Source organism: Mauremys reevesii, linkage group 18, assembly GCF_016161935.1.
Source record: "Mauremys reevesii isolate NIE-2019 linkage group 18, ASM1616193v1, whole genome shotgun sequence".
Lineage (NCBI taxonomy): Eukaryota > Metazoa > Chordata > Testudines > Geoemydidae > Mauremys > Mauremys reevesii.
Genome location: NC_052640.1, coordinates 30,094,200 through 30,116,560, shown reverse-complemented (window position 1 = coordinate 30,116,560; position 22,361 = coordinate 30,094,200). Strand labels below are relative to the sequence as shown.

General features: G+C 51.5%; 1 protein-coding gene across 3 annotated transcripts in view; it reads left to right on the top strand.

Annotated features, from left to right (window-relative positions):
* Positions 1-22,361, top strand: part of AP1B1 (adaptor related protein complex 1 subunit beta 1) — a 79,684-nt gene that overhangs the window by 47,322 nt on the left and 10,001 nt on the right. The window contains exons 9-18 of one of the 3 annotated variants that reach the window (XM_039504966.1): positions 16-111; positions 3,902-4,017; positions 13,225-13,390; positions 15,125-15,223; positions 17,486-17,745; positions 18,357-18,558; positions 19,619-19,639; positions 20,270-20,299; positions 20,410-20,550; positions 21,436-21,581. In XM_039504966.1, coding sequence (XP_039360900.1) covers positions 16-111; positions 3,902-4,017; positions 13,225-13,390; positions 15,125-15,223; positions 17,486-17,745; positions 18,357-18,558; positions 19,619-19,639; positions 20,270-20,299; positions 20,410-20,550; positions 21,436-21,581 — 1,277 coding nt within the window. The remainder of the gene's footprint in view (positions 1-15; positions 112-3,901; positions 4,018-13,224; positions 13,391-15,124; positions 15,224-17,485; positions 17,746-18,356; positions 18,559-19,618; positions 19,640-20,269; positions 20,300-20,409; positions 20,551-21,435; positions 21,582-22,361) is intronic. The other 2 variants (XM_039504967.1, XM_039504968.1) reach the window with 2 other exon arrangements.

Sequence of the window (22,361 nt, the reverse complement as noted above, 5' to 3'; positions counted from 1 at the left end):
TGCCCTCTCTGGCAGGTGCTTGCTGAACTGAAGGAGTATGCGACAGAAGTGGATGTTGACTTTGTGAGGAAGGCAGTCCGAGCCATTGGCCGCTGTGCCATCAAGGTTGAGGTGAGTGGCAGGATGCATTGGCCAGCATGACAAGGAGAAGCCTCTTTCGTTTAACAAGAAATTCAAGCCTGAGCTGCTTAACAAACCAAAGCTACACCAGCTGGGGGAGAGGGAAAGGGTGATCTTCATACATGGTTCCTCTAGATGTGCCCTCACACATCAACTGTTCCTCATGTGCTGTGTTTAGTCGTGTCCTAACCGCAGGAGGCCAGATTCAGAAGTAGGGTGCAAAAAGGTGTAACTTCACATTTGGATTGAATTAATCGTCCCATGACTGATTCCATACGTCCTCTCTTCCATTCGAAGTGCTAAGCACTTGTAGCCTCAAGGAACAAGATCTAGAGGAATCTCTGCTTTTGCTTTCTCAGTGCTGAGGCAAGCTCGAGAGAGATGGGACTGCAGTTGTTCCATGAGAGAGATTTCCATCAGTATTTCTAGCGAGCGGCATGGAATTGATTTAATCCATCCACTCACTGGTCTCAATTGTCAAGGCTTCTGCTCTAGTACTGCTGTATCCCTTGGGCCTTTTGCCCCGTGGTTATTGCTTGCGACAGACCAGACAGGGAAATAGGTATTTATAAGCTTTTTCAGTGAAGCAAATGATTAACAGTCTGTCTTGTTGAGAGACTGTAGGAGTCTTGGGATTAAGTTAAGCCTTCACTTGGGTGTTCCCACTCAGGAGTAATTTGGAGGAAAGGACTATTGAACCTTCCTGAAATTCCAGACGGCCCTTCCCCATGGCTTTGTGTTGTCTCCAAGCCACCTATTTATAGACAAATTCAGGATGAATTGGATTTGACAGATGTAAAATTGTGTATTAATGCCAAATACTCTAAAGCAAATTAGAGAAATAGCTTGGCGATCGCAACCTAGCCGTGTTGGAAATAAACTGTTAAACAAGGCGTAACTGCAGCTAATTTGGCCTTCCCTCACTCAAATCCACTGTGGGTGTGTGAGTCTGAGTGAGAACCTACTTATCCCTGTTTGGAGCTCTCTCTACACAAATCCCATCATTCTGCAGCTGAGAGATCCTCTTCCGAGCTGGGCTTCTTACCATGTGCAATATTTGGCTCTGCTGTTGAACTTTCCCCTTGCGGTTGACTTAAGTGGTAGCTAGCGTTTCTTATCACCATGATCCAGATGAACAAGGTTAATTAAAATTATAGACTCCCAGCCCCTGCCTTTAACATAGACGTCTGGCAGACTTCAGAGTCTTCCATCACCATTGTGGTAGTCAGGGCAAGAAGCCTCTACTGGCACAGAAAAATGAGAAATGAACAGGCTACATCATTTATTGGTAAGTGCTGCATATAGGCAACATGTTATGTGGCTCGGGCTTAAATTTTGTGTTAGAAGGGAGATGAAGAAAAGATTAATATTCTTTCCCCGTAGATAGGGCAACTGTTTAAAATGACAGGTCAGGGCAGCAGTAGCGTGTTAGTCTATAAAAAAAAAAAAAAAAGTACTTGGCTTAAAGACTACTAACAAATTTGTTAGTCTTTAAGGTGCCACAAGTACTCCTGTTTAAAATGAGTTTGCCTGCTAGTGATCAGGACACGCTCTGCTTGTTTGTGTCATTAGCATAGTGCTCTGCCTCATGTGGCTGGAGTCGCTGCCATAGCAAAGCAAGGCCCTACACTTAACTTGTTGGCATGTATCTGTTGGGTGATAACTTTGGAACACTGTTTCTGATCAGTTTCCCTAGACTGCTCCCTGAAATTTTGGATTTTTAACAGAACAGGGACTTAGTGATGGGAGGGTGGGGAGCAAGGATCCGCAAGAAAATGGCGGGCAGGGAGTCTGGGAAGTTGTGATGGACTTCCCCGGAGTGCAACCTGGAATTGGGGTAATGCTGAGCCTTCTGTCTCACCAGACTGGGCTCCCTTAGTCACTGAGATACTCTGACAACTTGCAGACCTCTCCTGGTCCTGCACTCACACAAGCATTTACAAAGGCAGGGACACACCCAGCTGCAGTTACACAAATGCCTTTGCCAGTCACACAACAATAGAGAGGCTTCAGCCCCTAGCCTGTGACCCCAGAGCTGTACTGTCTTGCCCTGACCAGAGTAAGTTTATTACCCAGTCCGCCCCTCCCTCCCTCAGTGTGGAGAGGACAATGCACCAGCTCCTGTTACTGAGCAGATTTCCTTTTGCACTTCAAACACCATGCTATTTTAGGTAAAAAGTATAAAACAGATGTATTAACTACAGGAAGATTGTAAGTGGTTAAAGTAATAGCGTACAGCTCAAAGTTGGTTACCTAAGAAATAAACAAAATAACAATCAAAGTGCTATATACTAGACAGTATTTGAATCAAGCAGTGTCTCACCTTGATGGTACAGGCAGTTTGCAGATCTTTCATACACAGGCTGGGATTCCTTCTCTCCTGCCTGGGGCCACCTTCCCCAGTTCAGTTTTTGTTCCTGAGGTGTTTCCAGGTGTTGAGTTGTAGGGGCAGTGAGGCCCAGTGGTGGTGTCACTTCCCCCTTTTATAGCTTCTTCCATGTGGAGGGAACTTTTGTTCCAAGCAGAATCCTCAACACAGTTAGTGGAAAAGTACAGGCACAAGATGGAGTCCAATATCACATGCCCTTGTATCCTTCGATCAGTGGGTATATGAGTAATGGCTGCTACGACTAAAGTGTTCACAGGAAAGCCCATCAGATGAGGATAAGCTTTCCCCATGGCCTCAGGGGCACTGGAACAATTTTTATAGTTGTCGATCGAAGGGGCCATAGTGTTTATAGTGAGGGTGCTGAGAGCTATTGAACCAAACTGTAAACCCTTTATATAATGGCAACCGCTTCAAGCCAGGGGGTGTGGCAGTGCCCCAACACCCTTACTTCCAGCATCTAGGCATAGCCTATTGTTTTTGTTGGTAGGCCGTTATCTTGACTAGTCCATTTACAATGTGCTGACTAGACTAGATGTAAACTAACTTGTGGGGGTTATCCAGGAGCAAGCACATTTGCAATACAGATGCATAGTCAGTATTCATAACTCCAGATACAAAAGTGATATGTGCACACAAATGGGATAATCATATTCAGCAAACAATAACTTTTCCATTGATGCCTCACATGACACACTTTGTACAAGATGCATCACAATTACCTCATAGTTGTATCATGATGGTGAATATGGGAGCACTGAGTTTCACAGAAGTATGGGAGGGAAGCAGAGACCTGGAGTGACAGAGAGATGAAGACCGTGTGGGTGGAGGGAAAAAGTGGAAACCTGGAAGTGAGGAGAAATGCAGGGAGCTCAGACAGTGCTGACCCCTGGCATGGGTGTAGGGGAGAAATGGGGGCACACAGAATCCCTGTCAACGGGGAGAATGGGGGGCAATGGTATGGGGGAAAAGGTTAATTGCGAGAGCCCACAGCCTCTGGCGTGGGGGGGGAGAGGAAATGGGGAGCATAAGAGCCCCTGGCAGTAGGAAGCATGGTGGGGGGAGTTGCAGGGAGTTTCTGCGAGAGAGGGGGATGGGAGGATGACCCCCAGTGAGCTTGTGGAGGGGATGGAGGATACAAGGAGCTGGTATGTGCGAAGAGCTCCGTAGAAACAAGCTATGAGGTGTGCGTCCCTCTAGTGTGTACAGGAGCTGTCCGAGGGGATACAGGTGCCTCTGCTTTCAGTGCCCGGAAACTCTCTGCCTTGCTGCTGGTACCACTCTCACTCCATCTCTGGGGATGCACCAAATGCAGTGGGACTACCTGGTGGGGCTGTCAGTTCTCTCTGTTCTCCTCTGCTGCTGACTGACCACGTTCCTCTCTTCTCTGAACAGCAATCAGCAGAGCGCTGCGTCAGCACGCTGCTCGACCTCATCCAGACCAAAGTCAATTATGTGGTGCAAGAAGCCATTGTGGTCATCAAGGACATCTTCCGCAAGTACCCCAACAAGTATGTGAGCACCACCTGCTGACCACTCCCCTGAGTGCTGCTCCAGTGAGCCTGAGCAAATGCTCACTGGGCCAGGCTTGCTGGCGTGCTTTGCTGCTGTTCTTACGGCTCAGTCTAGCAAGCTTTCAACGGCTTGGTATAAGGGAGGGCCTGTTCTGGGGGAATCTTTTTGCGCCTGCCCCATTTTTTTAAGACCCCATTTAGGAAAGTAGCTAAGCGCATGCTCAAGTTCCATTGACTTCCATGTGACTTAAGCACGTGCTTAAGTCCTTTGTGAAATTGGAGCCGATGCAAATCCCTTATGTGCCAGCCATAGTTATTCCCAGCTGCATGAGGGAGGACACATGAAGTCTGGGTTTTGCAATACAGTAAGACATGGCTGGCTGTCAGTTATCTGTGAGGCTGACAGTCTTTGTGACTGAATTCCTGGCTGGATGTGGATTGTGCATGAAGCGGGGGTGAGATCTTTGTGAGTATAAAGTTGGGGTACAGGAAAGCCAGCCATGCTCTGAGCCTCAAGACCCAAAGATGTGATGGACCCCCAGAAGCAGGATCAGATAACCAGGCAAGAAGTTTGAAGTGATTTTTGGGTCCAGGCATTAGCATATTCAACTGGCTCTAATCTCTCTCCTCCTGACTCAGCCTCTCTGATGCTAGTATGTGACAACATCCATAGACATGGAAGAACAGTAGGGCTGAATGAGACAGGAGTCTCAAATGAGCAGTATCTTTAGTGAAGGGCCCTGATGTGTGTGGGGGGGAGCTGGGCTCCTTGTTGCGTTACAAGGTGCTGAAGTCCCCTTCCCTCTTGTGTGTCAACATAGCAGGGAGGGGGGTAATTCAGACCTCATCTATAGTGACTCGGACTGTCATAAACAGGGAATAATGGCATCTCTGGCAGTAATTGTCAGCTAAAGGCTGCTGTGACGCGTTGGACCCCCATTCCGGGTGCCAACTGATGTGCTGGGGTCCCACTGAGCCCACCTATCCCACCAGCCTGGGTTCCCCTTACCCTGTGCTGCTGTGACAGGCTCTCAAGCCCCCTTCCAGCACATACTCAGGTAGGGACATGCCCAGCTGTAGAATCACACACAGTCTGCAGTCAGCTCTGTGTGCGAGGACTCAGCTCGGGGAATTGCCCTGTACTTTGGTGCACACACCCTCTGGAGTGTAAACCCAAAATTATATTGTCTTGTATGGTAGAGAGATCTATGCAGTGTGAGCTCATAAAATCGCTCCCTCCTTCAATGTAGAGGAAGATATACGCAGCTATGGGCCCCCCCAAGCATGAATTGCACAAACAGAATTTTGGAATAGACAAACAAGTTTGTAACTACAAAAGGTAAATTTAAAGTGATTATAAGAGAGAGCAAACAGATCAAAGCAGATTACTGAGCAAATAAAACAAAACATGCAAACTAAGCTTAATAGACTAAGGAATACTGGCCACAAATAATAATTCTTCTTCGAGTGCTTGCTCATATCGATTCCAATTAGGTGTGCGCGCGCTGCGTGCACGTTCGTTGGAAGATTTTTACCCTAGCAACACTCAGTGGGTCGGCTGGGTCGCCCCCTGGAGTGGCGCCGCTATAGCGCCGAATATATACCCCTGCCGACCCAACGGCCCTTCAGTTCCTTCTTACCACCCGTGTCGGTCGTTGGAACAGTGGAGCGCGGCTTAGCTGACCTCCACTTCCCTAGCTGCTCGTAGTTCTCTCGTTAATTCTTGTGTATATAGTTGTAGTTAACTTTATTCGTTTATAGTATAGTGAGTGTATAGAGTTCAGAGGAGTTTGGGGATTATCCCCTTCCCCCACCCGGTGCCGGGGCCTATGCCCGGTTCACCGGGTTTCAAACCGTGCTCGACCTGTCACAAGCCGATGCTGACAGGAGATCCCCACGACTCCTGTCTTAAGTGTCTCGGGGAATCTCACCTAACAGATAAGTGCCGCATTTGTAAGGCCTTTAAGCAGAGAACAAAAAAAGAGCAGGACTTTCCTCTCAAGCAGCTCCTGATGGAGGCAGCTCTTACTCCTCCGCCCTCGGCACCGAGCGCTGGACAGTCTTCAAGGAGCGCTCCCTTGGCACCAGATCGCCGGTACCGCCAAGGCCTCTCGGCACCAGCCATCGCCGGCACCGACGTCCGCTCGGCACCGATCCCTCTCCCCGAGGGCGAAGAGGCACAAGACTCCTGCTGCGTCCGCACCGCCTGCTCTGCAGCCCGAGCGCTCTACTAAGTCGGACCGCCCAGCACCGATACCTGCCGTGGCACCGACAACATCGGCACCGTCGATTCCGGCCACGCAAGAGCCATCGAGTCTGGTGCCCAAAAGCTTCCCGGTGCGAGCCGTGGTTGAGCTCACTATTCCCTCCACGCCGGAGACATTTTCCATGGCGAGGGAGTTGATTGCAATGACGGAGTCTGCGCTGCCTCAACCCCCGGCACCGCCGGTGCGGGTTATACAGTCGATCGGCAAGCCTGCCTTGATCAGACCACCCTCCGTCGGCACCGCAGAGCGGCGCCATTCACGATCGCGGTCCCGCAGACACTCTCAGTCCCATTGCAGATCCAGGTCCCGATGCCGCTCGCAGTCCCGGCACCGTTCTCCATTTCGGTACCGGTCGTACTCGCGGCACTGGTCAGCGTCCTGTTCGCCGCCCCGGTACACTCGGCACTGCTCCAGTTCCTGGCACCGCTCTAGGCACCGTGACTCTCGTAGCTGCTCCTGTCTTCGAGCCTCGAGATCTCGGTCGACCTCCCAGCACCGCTCTGGTCGCAGGTCCCAATCTCGCTCCCGGTACCGGTATGCCTCCCGGTACCGATCCCCGGTGCCGCGGTCGAGCAACACCAGCTAGAGAGGGAGACTCTCTGCCCAGGGCTTTTCAGCTCCTCCATGGCCTTCCAGACATGCATCAGTGTCGTCCCACGCGGGCAGTTCATACGCGCAGGACCATGATTCGGATGTGCCCACTAGAGTCTTCCAGGAGCCCCAGGCCCAGGACCCTGGCCCCCCATCAGTGGTCATTCTGGACACCTTGGGCGTACCACCAGGCCCAAGGCGTCCCTGTGATCCCATCCCGCTCTGTTCCATCAGAGCACCGGGTGCCAGAGGCGACAGTTAGCCGTCCCCCTCCAACCAGTACGGAGGAAGCCCCGGTTCTGCCACCGGACTCCCAGATCCCACTGGAACAGGAGGTTGTCCAGGAGCACGAGCCCACGCAGGACCCGCTTGTCCCCGGCCTTTCTTCTTCCTCCTCCCCAGATGGGGTGGTTTCAGGAACATCCTCCTCGGGCCCTCCTCCAATCGACTTGAGGGCCCATCAGGACCTCCTGAGACGGGTGGCACTCAATATGAACCTCCAAGTGGAGGAAGTCTCGGAGGTAGAGGATCCGGTCGTAGACATTCTGTCGGCTGGCGCCCCCCCTAGAGTGGCCCTACCGTTCATTCGGACGATCCAAGCCAATGCGGATACCATCTGGCAGTCTCCAGCCTCTATCCCGCCCGCGGCCAGGGGAGTCGAACGCAAGTACATGGTACCCTCCAGGGGGTACGAGTACCTATATGTACATCCTCCCCCTTGCTCCCTTGTCGTCCAGTCCGTTAATGAGAAGGAACGCCATGGTTAGCAGGCACCAGCCCCTAAATCGAAGGAGGCTAGGCGAATGGACTTACTGGGCCGTAAGGTGTACTCGGCAGGGGCCCTGCAACTCCGCATAGCAAACCAGCAAGCCCTGCTTAGCCGCTACAATTACAACACCTGGACGGTGGTGGGCAAATTTACGGAGTTGCTTCCTCAGGACTCCCGTCAAGAGTTTGCTGCCCTCCTGGAAGGACTCTGGCCTTGGATGTTGCCATGAGGCGCATTTCATGGCTCCAGGTGTCCGGGCCTTCCCCCGGAGCTGCAGCATACTATACAGGACTTGCCCTTCAATGGCAAAGGCCTGTTCTCCAAAAAAAAAAAACTGACCCTAGGCTGCAAAGCCTAAAGGACAGCAGGGTCACTATGCGCTCTCTCGGCATGCACATGCTGGTGACTCAGCGCCGGCCTTTCCATCCCCAGCCCCACCGCCCTTACCCTGCACCTAGACAAAGACAGGACTTTGGCAGAAGGCATGGCCGAGGCGGTCGTAGGCGTCAGTCAGGGCCCCAAGGGGGCCAAAATCAGGGTCCCTCTAAACCACCAGCGGGGCCAAAGCCGAACTTTTGAAGGCACGCCCGAGGACAACATACCAGTTATTACCCAGGATCCGTTCCCTCCCTTTTACAACCGCCTCTCCTTTTTCCTCCCTGCGTGGTCCCATCTAACCTCAGATTGTTGGGTCCTACGCACGGTAGAATTTGGGTACCACCTCCAGTTTATTTCGCCCCCCACCTCCCACCCTCCATCCTCGTCCCTCTTCAGGGATCCCTCTCACGAGCAATTCCTCTTGCAAGCAGTGCGGACGCTCCTCGCCATCGGAGCTATAGAGGAGATACCAAAAGACGAAAGGGGCAAGGGGTTCTACTCCCGCTATTTCCTAATCCCCAAGGCGAAGGGAGGTCTCGGAGCTATCCTAGACCTGTGGGAACTCAACAAATTCATGATAAAGCTGAAGTTCCACATGGTATCCCTGGGGACCATCATCCCATCTTTGGATCCCGGAGACTGGTATGCCGCCCTCGATATGAAGGACGCGTATTTTCACGTCGCCATTTATCCTCCACACAGAAGGTACCTCCGGTTTGTGGCCAACTGTCAACATTTCCAGTTTACGGTCCTTCCGTTTGGCCTCTCTGCAGCCCCAAGAGTATTCACAAAGTGCATGGCTGTAGTCGCCGCCTCCCTCCACCACCGTCGGATACACCTTTTTCTGTATCTAGATGATTGGCTCATTCGAGGGACCTCCGAGGCCCAATTTACCCGTCATGTGGGCATCGTCAAGGACCTATTCCTGCGTCTAAGCGTGATGATCAATATAGAGAAATCCACTCTGATTCCCATGCAGAGAATAGAATTCATTGGGGCCATCCTGGACTCCAATCTTGCCAGAGCCTGCTTACCTCAGCCTCGGTTTCAGACGATGGCAACAATTTTATACAAGGTCTACGGAACTTCCCGACAACTTTGGCTCGCACTTGCCTAGGGCTTCTGGGTCACATGGGTCGTAACCAAACATGCCAGGCTTCACCTCCGTCCACTCCAATCGTGGCTCACCTCGGTGTACCACCCGGGCAGAGACAGCATAGACATGATTGTCATGATTCCCCCGAGCATCCTAGGCTCCCTTGACTGGTGGTCGATGCTGTTCCTTCCGCCTCACCCCTCGGTGTCCCTGACGACGGACGCCTCGTCTCTCGGCTGGGGTGCTTACCTTGGTCAGTTTCGCACTCAGGGCCTTTGGTCAGCTCAAGAGCTGGCCTTGTACATCAGTGTCCGAGAGCTGAGAGCGGTCCGCCTTGCGTGCCAGGCATTCAACAGCACCTACAAGGCCGTTGTGTCTCAGTGTTCACAGACAACACAACAGCCATGTATTACATAAACAAGCAGGGAGGAGCACGGTCCTCCCCTCTCTGCCAGGAAGCCATCCAGCTCTGGGACTTCTGCATAGCCCAATCGATAGACCTGGTAGCGTCCTTTCTCCCAGGGGTCTGGAACACTCTGGTGGATTGCCTTAGCAGATCCTTCCTGTTTTACGAGTGGTCGATTCGTCCGGACGTTATCCATCCCGTTTTCCGGAAGTGGGGCTTTCCCCGCAGAGACCTCTTGGCTTCTCGCAAGAACAGGAAGTGCCAGACGTTCTGCTCATTCCAAAGACTCTCCCCGGGCTCGATCTCGGACGCTTTTCTGATGTCGTGGACGAGCCAGCTGCTGTACGCTTTTCCACCGTTCCCGCTGGTTCAGTGTCCTGCTAAAACTCCGCAGGGACAGAGCGCACCTGGTCATGATCGCTCCAGCGTGGCCCAGGCAGCACTGGTACACCATGTTGCTAGACCTGTCGATAGCCAACCCGATTCCCCTGCCTCTTCGCCCAGACCTCATAACGCAGGATCACGGCAGACTTCACCACCCAGACCTGCAATCCCTGCACCTCACAGCATGGCTGCTGCGTGGCTAAACCGATCCGAGTTACGTTGCTCTGCCTCGGTACAACAGGTACTCCTGGGTAGTAGGAAACCTTCCACTCAGTTAACATATCTGGCCAAGTGGGCGCGTTTCTCCTGCTGGTGCAACACGCACAATGTTACTCCCACCAAGGTCCCGATCCATTCCATCTTGGACTGCCTCTGGTCTCTCAAACGGCAGGGCCTGGCGGTGTCAGCATTGAGGGTGCACTTGGCGGCCATCTCTGTCTTCCACCCAGGGGAGAGTGGCCGCTCCGTTTTCTCACACCCTATGGTTTCTAGGTTCCTCAAGGGCTTGGAGTGTATATACCCACAAGTTCGCCACCCCGCCCAAACCTGGGACCTCAACCTGATTCTAACCAGACTTACGTCTGCCCCATTTGAGCTGCTGGCAACCTGCTCGCTGCTATAGCTGTCCTGTAAGACAGCTTTCCTCGTACCCATTACATCAGCCAGACGAGTCTCCGAGCTTCAGGCTCTCACAGTGGACCCACCGTATACTGTGCTTCACAAGGACAAGGTGCAGTTGCGACCACATCCAGCCTTCCTCCCTAAGGTGGTGTCGGCCTTTCATATCAACCAGGATAATCTTCCTTCCGGTCTTCTTTCCGAAGCCACACTCATCGCGAAGGGAGCAACAATTGCACTCCCTAGACGTCCGTAGGGCGCTCGCATTTTATATTGAGTGGACAAAGCCCTTTCGTAAAACGCCCCAACTCTTTGTCGCAGTGGCAGACCGAATGAAGGGCCTACCTGTCTCCTCCCAGAGGATTTCATCTCGGGTGACGTCGTGCATCTGCACCTGCTATGACTTGGCCCATGTTCCATCGAGCCACCTCACTGCACATTCCACCAGGGCTCAGGCTTCTTCTGCTGTCTTCCTGGCCCACATACCCATCCAGGAGATATGTCGCGCAGCTACCTGGTCCTCGGTCCACACCTTTGCCTCACAACAGTCCAGAGATGATGCAGCCTTTGGCTCAGCAGTTTTGCATTCTGCAACATCTCACTCCGACCCCACCGCCTAGGTAAGGCTTGGGAATCACCTAATTGGAATCGATATGACCAAGCACTCGAAGAAGAAAAGACGATTACTCCCCTTGTAACTGTTGTTCTTCGAGATGTCTTGCTCATATCCATTCCAGACCCCCCCTCCTTCCCCTCTGTCAGAGTAGCCAGCAAGAAGGAACTGAAGGGCCATTGGGTCGACAGGGGTATATATTCGGCGCTATAGCGGCGCCACTCCAGGGGGCGACCCAGCCGACCCACCGAGTGTTGCTAGGGTAAAAATCTTTCAACGAACGTGCACGCGGCGCACGCACACCTAATTGGAATGGATATGAGCAACACATCTCGAAGAACAACAGTTACAAAGGTGAGTAACCATCTTTTTCTCACCTTAAATGTTTCAAACAGGTTGCAGAGTTTCTTGACAGTAAACTGCACCGCTTGCAGCTTAAATCTCCAGGGATTCCTTTTACAGGCTCACTTTTCTCCCCTGGGCTCAGCTCCTGCCTCCACCAGCTTAGTTCCTTTGTTTCTTCAGGTGTTTTCAGCAGTCTTCCTTCTTGGGTGGGGAGGCAATGGAGAAGAGCCTTGATTAACTCGCTCCCCAGCCTTAAATAGGATTTGCATATGGCAGGAATCCTTTGTTTCCCATCCTGTGGAAAAATACCAGCAATTTAAGATCTCCTGTACCAGGTGACATGATCACATGACCATGCAGGCTCAAAGCAGCATCTCAGGAAACTTCTCAGGAAGGAGGGAGATTAGTATCTCCAAAGCCCTCTGGTCCATCCAGGCTGTTTCCATACTGTCTGGTAGGCATTCCCCAGGTGAAAACACAGTTTGTAATTATTACTTAGTCAATATTTCTAATTTTAGAAACAGAAATGATACATGCATACAAATTAGATAATCACATTCAGTAAATCATAACCTTTCCAATGATAAATGACCCATCTTGTATAAAACAGATCTTAGTTATGCCATATTCATATCATAACAATATTTCTGTGAAGAATATGGGGTGTAATGTCACAGCTGCCACCGAGCTGGAGAAGATAGCAGAGGGTGACCAGGATGAGTTGCTTATGACTTTATTCTCTAGAGAGGCTAGAGGATCCAGGCCAATATCCTCCGAAAAAGCGACGACGTAGCTGAAGTAGACCCAGCCCTAGTGCACGTGGCAGACTCGCACTAGACAAATACCTGATTTTTTGTCAAAGGCAAAAGCCCTGGGCACCATCTGCTGCTTATGAAGGGTCTGTCTCTAGATGCTGTCTCTGAACAGAGCACAGCAGAGACTCCCCAAAAGCGGCGGTAGGAGCCAGGAGCTGGAGAAGCATTTGGAGGAGAAGAATGCATGTGCTGGAGCCCTTGGAATCTCCTGGCTTTTGTTTGACTGACTGTACCATTGCCAAGTACGGTCAAACAAAGGGAGACAAGGGGAGCTGAGCTAAGGGAGCCTCCCTTCTGATGCGTTAACGTGAGTCCTGCAAAGGGCTTCCTGTATTCTTTGGTTTCAGTTGACATAAAGCAAAAATGTTGCTTTCTCAATATCGACTCTCCTCAGAACCTCTCCTGTTCACACTCCAGCCACCCCCTTTTCCATGGTCTCAATCCTCCCTTCCTTTCTTTTTCAGTCACTCACCAGTAGCTTCAAGGATCTGAACCTAGCAGCAAGGCCTGTAGTAACTCTCCTCTTCCCCCGCTGGCCATGACACAATGGAACAGACCTGACTGAGTCTCAGTGGCGCTGAACCTAGCGGGAAGACTCAGGCTGCATGCTCTGAGAGGCTGTGTAGATGCAGGGTGTGCTACAGTCACGCTAGAAGGAACAATCTTAACTCTTGTCAAGATAGGCTCATGCTCTGGGGCATTCATTCACCATAGCTCAGACTTCCAGTAATTTCATCTCTACTGGAAAACAGCCCTGAACTTTCAGGGGGCGGGGAGTGTGACACACCTCACTACTTACCACCGTTGTGCACAACATGCCAGTTCACGCACTGCAAAGAAACTCTCCTGGGGGGAGGCCAGGGGTGGATGGATCTGTCTAGTTCCCCATGAGCTGCTTAATTCTGTGTCTGCTGCCATGAAGGTACGAGAGTGTGATTGCCACTCTGTGTGAGAATCTGGACTCCCTTGACGAGCCTGAGGCCCGGGCTGCCATGATTTGGATTGTGGGAGAATACGCGGAGCGAATTGACAACGCGGACGAGCTGCTGGAGAGCTTTCTGGAGGGCTTCCATGATGAGAGCACCCAGGTGATGGGATGGAGCTGGAAAGTCAGATGGACAGGGCTGGGGGAAGGATGGCTCAAAGGACTGAACATGGGTCACAGAGCTTGTTCTCTCTAGGTCGCTGCTTATCCTTTACAAAGAGACCTGGATCTTGAGCTGTCCTTTCCCCTAAGATGAGATTTGCAGGGCCAGCATGGGGGAAGCTTGCCTTGCTGCCGCTCGCGCTGTTCCTGTTCTCTGGATGAACTGAGGACTCTGATCTCCAGAGCTATCGCTATGTCACCTAAGACTGTGCAGTGTTTGTTATCCATTAACTTGTAAACTGCCTCCAGAGTTCTGTGAGTGGTCCCTGTGTGAATGTCTGTGCTGCTCATTTACAGGAGACTTAGCCAGTAAGCACAGATGTATTTTCAGTTTGTATGCTGTGCTGGGCGGTTGTGCTGAGCTGAGCAGTGTAATTACTTCATTTCCCTAAACACTTTTACCCCATGGGATGCTCTTGAGAGTATGGCTTCTGCACCTTGCCCCCAGGCGATGGGATCTCAGTCAGTTCTCAGATCAGGACATGCCCACAATCACTTCTGCTGTGGTAAACTAAGGTCAAGGCAAAACAATTGAAACACTGGGTGTAGCTCTAGATTCTGCCTCTAGCCTGGAGGAGGCAGGGAGTGAGCTTGTGAGGCTGCCCTAACCCTAGGATTGTTTGGGGATTAATACAATGAACTAGGCCTGGGAGGTGTAGAGTCTATTCCTGCCTCTGCCAGTGACATCCTTTGTGACCTTGGGCAAATCACTTAGTCCTTCTATGTCTGTTTCCCATCTGTAAAATGGGGGTAATACTTCCCCACAACACTCTGGAAGCGGGGGGATAAGCATATTCACATTTATAAAATGCTCTGATACTGACATGGGGAAGAGGCCTGGAGAAAAGTCTATAAATAAACAAAGTATCCAAATAAACTGTATGTACCATAACATTTCAGATCAAGGGGAAGAGGGAAATTGACCATCCTCATGTGGGTGTGACGCGTAGGTTCTTTTTTTAAGCCAGGAGAGACTGTTCAGCTCATCCAGGGCCACCCAGAGAATTCAGGGGGCCTGGGGTCTTCGGCGGCGGGGGTCCTTCCGCTCCGGGTCTTCGGGGCACTTTGGCGACGGGTCCCGGAGTGAGTGAAGGACCCACCACCGAATTGCCGCCGAAGACCCGGAGTGGAAGACGCTCTGGGTCTTCGGCAGCGGGTCCTGTACTCGATCCGGGTGTGTTCGGTGACACTGAGGGACCTGCCACCGAAGACTCACCGAAAACTCTCATGGGGGCCCCTGAAAACTCTTGTGGGGGCCCCTGTGGGCCCGGGGCCTGGAGCAAATTGCCCCACTTGCCCCCCCCCACCCCCCCGACTGTCCTGAGCTCATCTAGCCTGCCCTCCTGCATGCGCTGGCTCTAGAATTTCACCCCAGTTGTTCTCCCGTTGAACCTAATAACCTGTGATTGAACCCTCCGAGATTGTGGGCCTTAGCAGGTCTGAACAGGAGTGAGTGGTTTAAGGGGGCTGCTCTTCTGGCCTGTGATGGTCTTGTTGGTCTGTTGGCTGATGACTGTTGAAAGCATCCCCCACTTGTAGCTGGTCACCCTGGGTTAGAGTTTTCAACTGGTGCAGGCTTGTATCCGTGCACGATGGGAGTTGCATTTGCTGGTGGGGTGCACGTGCCGCCCATGGTCTGCCTGCTTCCTAACTCTCTCCTGCCTACACTGTGCAGGTCCAGCTGCAGCTGCTGACTGCCATTGTGAAGCTCTTCCTAAAGAAGCCCACTGAGACCCAGGAGCTGGTGCAGCAGGTGCTGAGTCTGGCTACTCAGGTGTGTAACAAGCTCTTGCCTGTGAGAAAGGGGCAATTTGCTTTCTGGGTTTACCCATCACCTCCAAAACTAGGGGTGCTTTCAGACTAGCATTTATGGACAGTGTGGGGCTTGCTGTGTCAGAAAGGGGAACGGCCTGGAATGGAGAGGGGCAAATAGTGGGAGGATTAGACAGAGGGTCTCCAGCCATTTAGCTATGCTCCAGAACCAGATGATGATGGTACAGATTATTCTAGAGAGCAGGTCTGCAGACAGTCTCTGGACTCTTGAGAGCAATGGAACAGCCATATGACTACCACACAGCTACATTTGATCAAACGTTGTCCTGGTGCCAACATAGTGGGAGATCTCTAGGCTGCCAGTTAGAATCCGTGAAGTCCTACTTCCCATGGCTGCCTGGACTATAAAATCCCTCCAGCAGCAAGTCTTGGCCTTTGGCGGGGGGTGGATGATTGGGCTGTACTGAAGAACCACTGGGTATGGCTGTGAGGTAGCGGTAATGACTTTACATGGGATGGTGCTGCCACAATGAATCTTGCACCTTAATTGTTGATTTTACCCTCTGAGGACCCCTCTTCTGTTCTACACCCCTACAAAGAAAATGTCGGTCCCTTATTTTCTCATTGAGTTGAGCCTCTTGGTGTCGGCTCTGATGCTGGAAACCATTTGATCCGACTGCCACAATAGGAGCTTTACACTCAATGACATTCTGAGAGCCAGAGGCTAGAGCATTGCTCTGAATCCTGGCAGGGCTACTGGAGGAGAGCTAGTGTGAGCAGCAGACATTTGCCTTTTCACCTAGTTGAGTCTGTTTAGTTTTCAGAGGATGAAGCGCTCCTTCCAGCAGGAGCGGCAGAGCCAGGGCTTGTCCGTCACAGGGAATCCGTGGGATTAAAGAGAAGATTGGTGTGATAACTGCTATGAAATGTTCAGCAACTACCCAGGGGCAGCAGTAAAGCGCACTGACTCCCAGAGGGGGATTTCACTCAGTCCCTCGCCGCATGCTTGCCAGTGTAGACTGTCACTGTGTGTTTGAACCCCACTGTGCTACACTCTGATTGTTGCCTTTAGGTGCTACTGCAATAGAAATGGTTAAACATGGATCCATGTTTAGGGCCCTACCAAGTTCAGGGTCCATTTTAGTCAATTTCAGTCATATGATTTTAAAAACCCATACATTTCATGATTTCAGCTATTTGAATCTGAAATTTCACGATGTTGTAATTGAAGGTGTCCTGACCCAAAAAGGAGCTTTTGGGGGGGGGGGGGTTGCAATGTTATTGATGAGGGAGTTGCGGTACTGCTACCCTTACTTCTGCACTGCTGCTGGTGGTAGTGCTGCCTTCAGAGCTGGGCAGCTGGAGAGCGGCAGCGGCTGCTGGCCGGGAGCCCAGCTCGGAAGGCAGAGCCCACCTCCAGCAGCGGCGCAGAAGCACGCATGGCATGGTATGGTATTGCCACCCTTAATTCTGCACTGCTTCCTGCACAGCTGGCCCTTCAGGCAGCAGCCACCACTCTCAGACCGCCCAGCTCTGAAGGCAGCAACGCAGAAGTAAGGGTGGCAATACCACAACCCCCCTAAAATAACCTTGTGACCCCCTGCAACTCCCTTTTGAGTCAGGACCCTCAATTTGCACAATGCTGGTCTCCCCCATACAGATTTTGTGGTCCGTGACATGTTTTTCATGACCGTGAATTTGGTAGGGCGCTAATCATGTTAGTTGGAAGGGCTTTATGGAAACAGACAGAGGGTTTTCTTGGCTAGTTTTATGTATGATAGTTTTATGATTGATAGAAACTTTTCTACATGCAACTAAATGCTTTGGAGATTATCATGTGTGCTAAATAAGTCACTAAACCTTTTAAAGCTTTTCAGTAATTCCCAGCTTTGATCTCCTCTGGAGCCCATTTTGTTCTCTGCTGCAGCATTACCACAAAACTGCTTACGACTGACTTCTTAAGAACAGGGAGGAGAGCTGCCTGTCTTTCTCTATCCCATGTTGTTTCCCCACTAAAGACTACGCACCAAAATGCTTACACCTTGCAGCATGTGTACAACGGGCAGAGTTGATTATATTTTCTATTCTGCCCTCATTCCGTTACCAAATACCTGCAGCAGGATTTATGTCAGGGCAGTTGGCCTCTGTCCTGGAGGGACATTATTAATGCTGCTTCCTAGGCCAATGGTTAGTAGTCTGTATCCTCTTCCCCTGCTAGATTCAGCCAACCCATGAATTGCTCTAATTGCTGCATTTCCCAAAGGACTCTGATAATCCGGACCTGCGGGACCGTGGCTACATCTACTGGCGTCTGCTCTCCACTGATCCTGTAGCTGCCAAGGAAGTGGTGCTTGCGGAGAAGCCCCTCATCTCCGAGGAGACGGACCTGATTGAGCCGACCCTGCTGGATGAGCTGATCTGTTACATTGGCACGCTGGCCTCTGTCTATCATAAGCCTCCCAGTGCCTTCGTGGAGGGGAGCAGAGGCATTGTGCATAAGAGCTTGCCTCCGCGGACAGGGTCGTGAGTACCTGGCATCTGTCTAGCTGCATCTAGCAGTCTCCTTCTGTTGACTGTATCTGCCCTCTGCAGGCTCTACCTGGAAACTGCCAGCACTTGTTCATTTAGGCTGAGCAGTGCTGAGCCACACTCAGTCCTCCCCTTTCCAGGGATGGACTTCGCCATGGGGCCAAGTTACCCTCCATATTCTCAGCAGTACATGATCCCCTCGCAGGGTCTACAGAGACCACTGATGATCTCAGCATTGAGCTGAAGATCTTTGAGGTGCCATCTGGTGTTGGCTTCTGGTGCATGGCTTATATCTCTCCACTGGGGAGAGCGTCCCCCGCAGTAGTAAATCAGCATAAATTGAAGTAAGTGGCCCCCTTTAGATCCAGTGTTCAGGATATACTTGTGAGTGGAAGACAGGTCTCTCTCTGATCAGTGTAATAATGCTGAAATATTGACCCTCTGGCTTGGGTTGGCTCTGGCTGGGAGAGACTCTCTCTCAATATTCCTTGCCCTAGCCTGTTGGAATGAAATCTGTTCCTTCTGCAGTGAGGCCCGATGTCTGTTAGGTCACCCAGATCTCCCTATGGTGTCACATGTTTCACCTTCTCTAACTCCCTCTGCAGGAGCGAAAGTGCAGAGAGCCCTGATGCAGCCCCGTCAGGAGCCCCCCCTTCAGAACAACCAGCTGTCATCCCAACTCAGGGTGACCTCCTTGGTGATCTCCTGAACCTTGACCTGGGCCCCCCAGTGAGCGGACCTCCTGTTGCTACATCCTCTGTGCAGATGGGGGCTGTGGATCTTCTTGGAGGTGGCTTGGACAGCTTGGTAGGTCATGGGTTTGCATGCCTGATTACTAATGGACAGTGCATTGGTTGTGAATCAAGGTATGTCCCTCGCTGATAGCTGTGCTCATCTGTTGTCTGTCTGTGTTAATAACCTAGACCACTATGGAGTATCTTGCTAATGATACACTAGGCTTCCGTCATCAGCTTAATGGTGAATCCAGGTCCATTCCAGTTGTATGTGCTCTAGCCTAGGTTCTTCCCATCCTGAGGCTGGGATTTGGACTTAGAGCACACCCAGCTTAATGGGAAGCAGTGGACACAGCATGATCTGGCTTCTAAACTGGCACACTTTCCCAGCAAGGCTGGAAATCCCTGACCTGGGCAGTCAGTGTGTTGGCAGGGCACCCAGCACAAGAGGACTGGGTGATGTCAAAATGGAACGCTGGCTTGGCATGAAAGGCGGCTGGATTCCAAAGCTTCCTCTGAGCTATAGGCCTGTTACTGGTCTGACTTAAGGGCTGCTCACCTCTTTATTCTGTCACTAGCAAGCAGGTGCCATGGTAGTCCCTCCCTGATATGGGAGGAAGGTCCCAGAAGGTCTGTAGTAGCCTATTTGTGAGCTGAAAAATCAGTAGCCAGAGAAATAACTAGTGTTCTGCTAGGGACCTTTTCAAAGGGGGTGTAGATCTGGCCCAAGTAACAAGTCAAGTTTGCTCAGTTTCCTGGGTTGGTGTCAGCAAAGTAGGGTATCGGTGTAAACAAACCAAAGCAGGGCTCTGCTCAGAGGTGCTCTAAGCTGGCAGAAACCTGTGGTGTCATCCAGGATGCAGGTTCCAAAGCTAAAAAGCACCAGCCAACACAGCACCTCCCTGGCTCTGTTCGTGTCCTGGGCTAGGGTCTCTCTGGAGACCTGTTGACTCCAGTGTTTGTCGCCCCCTGAATACTTATGCCAGTCGGTACTGAGTAGCACTGAAGATGGACTAATTTCTGTTCCCTCCTTCCCCTTCTCTTGTCTCCCTGTTTGTCTCTCTTCTCTCCTGGCTTGTGTCTCTGTGCATGTGGCTGGCTCTTCTCTTCACCTTGCCTGCTTCTGCTTGGAGATGGGAGACGAGTCTGAAGGGGTATGGATCAGCCCTTTTTACTAGCTCTCTGGAATATACCTAGCCAACCTCCCATGTGCTCCCCTCACCAATCCCTGCTCCCTGTCACAGTAGCATAGAAGGAACAGTTGGAGTTTGAGCTACTAAATGCCTGGAGTGGGGTATGAAGAAAGGCCATCAGTTAGCTTAGTTCAAGGCCATCAGACCCATGTTTCATATAGTGCCGTCCCACTCAAATTGTAGCCAACTACCTTAGACCCTTTGGGGCTCCCACTGGGAACCTGCTCCAGCACCCAGTACCCCACCTCCAAGGCAGCAGAGAAGAGAAACTTCGTTCTATGAGAGTGTCTATGAGCTCCCCATCTCTTCTAAACTATCGGTCTCTCTGGCTGTCTCTGTCCGTGTCCCTGCTCTTGGTTGGTGTGTGTGACGCTTAGCTTGTTAGATGTTGGCAAAAAGAGCAGATCTGAAGCAGACCGTGAAATAACAAATGTGTCCCGATGACTCTAAGCTAAGGGCCTGCTAAGCAGTCTTGGAACAGTTCCTGACCCCACTTTTCGTCCAGTGCTTTTTAAAGATCCCCCATCTGGCCCCCCCTTGATTCGCCTGCCACTGCTCTCCGTGATGTTCCTGTTTCTTGTCTCTTTGCAGCTGAGAAGCGATGTAGGCGGCAGTCCTGCAGTGAGTGTGCATCTTCCATGTTTACCAGTCTGACACATTTTGCACCTTCCTTTTTGTTCTCTCGTTTCTTTCATGGCACCCAGAGTAACTGGCTTCCTTGTTTCATACAGATGGGTGGCACCGGCTTTACAGCTCCCAGCACAGTGATGCCTGCAAACCTCGGGCCACCCCCCAGTGGTGGCTTGGGAGACCTCTTTGATCTGGCCGGTGGAGTGGGCACACTGTCAGGATCCCACGTAGCACCCAAAACAGTGAGTGGCACTGCCTGTCCTGACCTCCCACCCGAGGCTTTGGCTCTAGCTAGCTGGGCTCTAACGTTGCCAGGTTGTATGGACTGCTGCTATTAAAGATCAACATAGGGTGGGGATCCACGGGCAAGTCGTAAGCTGCCCCAAGCTGGTAGGAAGGGGGTGAAGTGTAAATCCTCAGGTGAAATTGTGGAGGGTCACGTCCAGCAGTCTGTAGCGACACATGGAGGATGTTCAAGGGTGACATATACATTAATGTGTTCTAGATATCCTCTCTGTGTCCAGGTGGGTAAGTCTATCAACAGGGTGCCTCCCCATCCTAGAACAGCTAGTGGTGGGACAGTCTGGAGACTCCCTCCTTTGAGGAGGGGCTGCCACTTGTTAGGCCTCAATGAGGGTTGATCCCAGAGGATCCTGCGTCCCTAGAAACCTGAGCCTATCTGTGCATAGAGGCAGCACCAGTGACCTTGCCAGTGTTCTCACCTGCAGTCCCTTGCAGGTGTTCACACCCTGGCCCACATTAATGACTCCTTCCAAGAGCCGGTCACTGTACTGGGAAGATGTGACAAAAAGGGCCTGGGTCCCCATGGGCTAGAAAGTGCCTGTTCCTTCGCAGTGAGATTACATGCATGTCTGGTATGTTCCCTGCCTTTGCGAGCTGGAGGAGAACCAGGGAATCTTGATTTTAAATCCTTAACTTCCTACCTGTAGCAGTAAAATGTTAGACTTGCAGGTGGACTGTCTGACTCTGTGCTGTCCTGACAGGTCAGGAGCTCCAGCTGTTGAGACCTGGACTCCTAAGTCCAGTTTAGCTCCTCTATGATAGGCAGTTCACCTTGTGTTTCAGATCAGGTCAAAATAATTTTCTTCTGTCTTCACATAATGTAGGTTTGGCTCCCAGCCATGAAGGCCAAGGGCCTGGAGATTTCTGGTACGTTCAGCCGCCAGGTGGGCGCCATCTCCATGGATCTCTTACTAACTAACAAGGCCTTGCAGGTCATGTCTGACTTTGCCATCCAGTTCAACCGTAACAGGTAAAATACCTGCTGGGCTGCTAGTGCATCCAGTACACTATGCATCCAGTGATCCTAGGAGTCTGCTCAGCCTGGGGAGGGAAGCCCTCTTTGGCAGTGTGGAATATGGTTGGAAGCAAGGGGTGAGCTGTCTGCAGAGCTCCTTTTGGCCCATTGATATGGGAGCACAGTTGATTGAACTTGGCAGCGGCAAAACCTGTAAGCCCCTGGCCTGGCAGGTGGGTCTGTTGCTAGTTCTGGAAGATCAGTGTTGCTGTACCAATCATATGCTCATGAGATCTAAGCTCAGAAAAGACCTTCGGATGGGAACAGCTTTGGCAAGAGAAGTGCTGGTGTGTGCCCTGGGTGCTGTCGGGGTGGAAGGGGCCGTGTGCTCTGCACACGGCATATCTCCTGCTGGTCAGTACCCGTGACTTTACAGCCTGTCCTGTTGGGATAGCAGGCAATGGTGGATGTGCAAAAAGCAGTGGGCCTGTCTATACAAACACATAATTCACCGCGAGCGGGAGTGTAAATCTACCCCGTGTTAACCTGCTGTAAAGTAAATGTCTATGTGGAGCCTGCTGCTGTGCACTAAAAGCTCCATTATTCACTTCGGTTTATACTCCCATTTCAAAGTGGAATCGGTCTGTAGTGAGCTCTGATCTACTCCGCTTTGAAGTGGGAGCAGGTCAAAGCAAAAAGTGGGACTTTTAGTGTACTGTAACAGGGTCCATGCGGACTGTCAAGGTTCCTTCCCCACTCTGAACTCTAGGGTACAGATGTAGGGACCTGCATGAG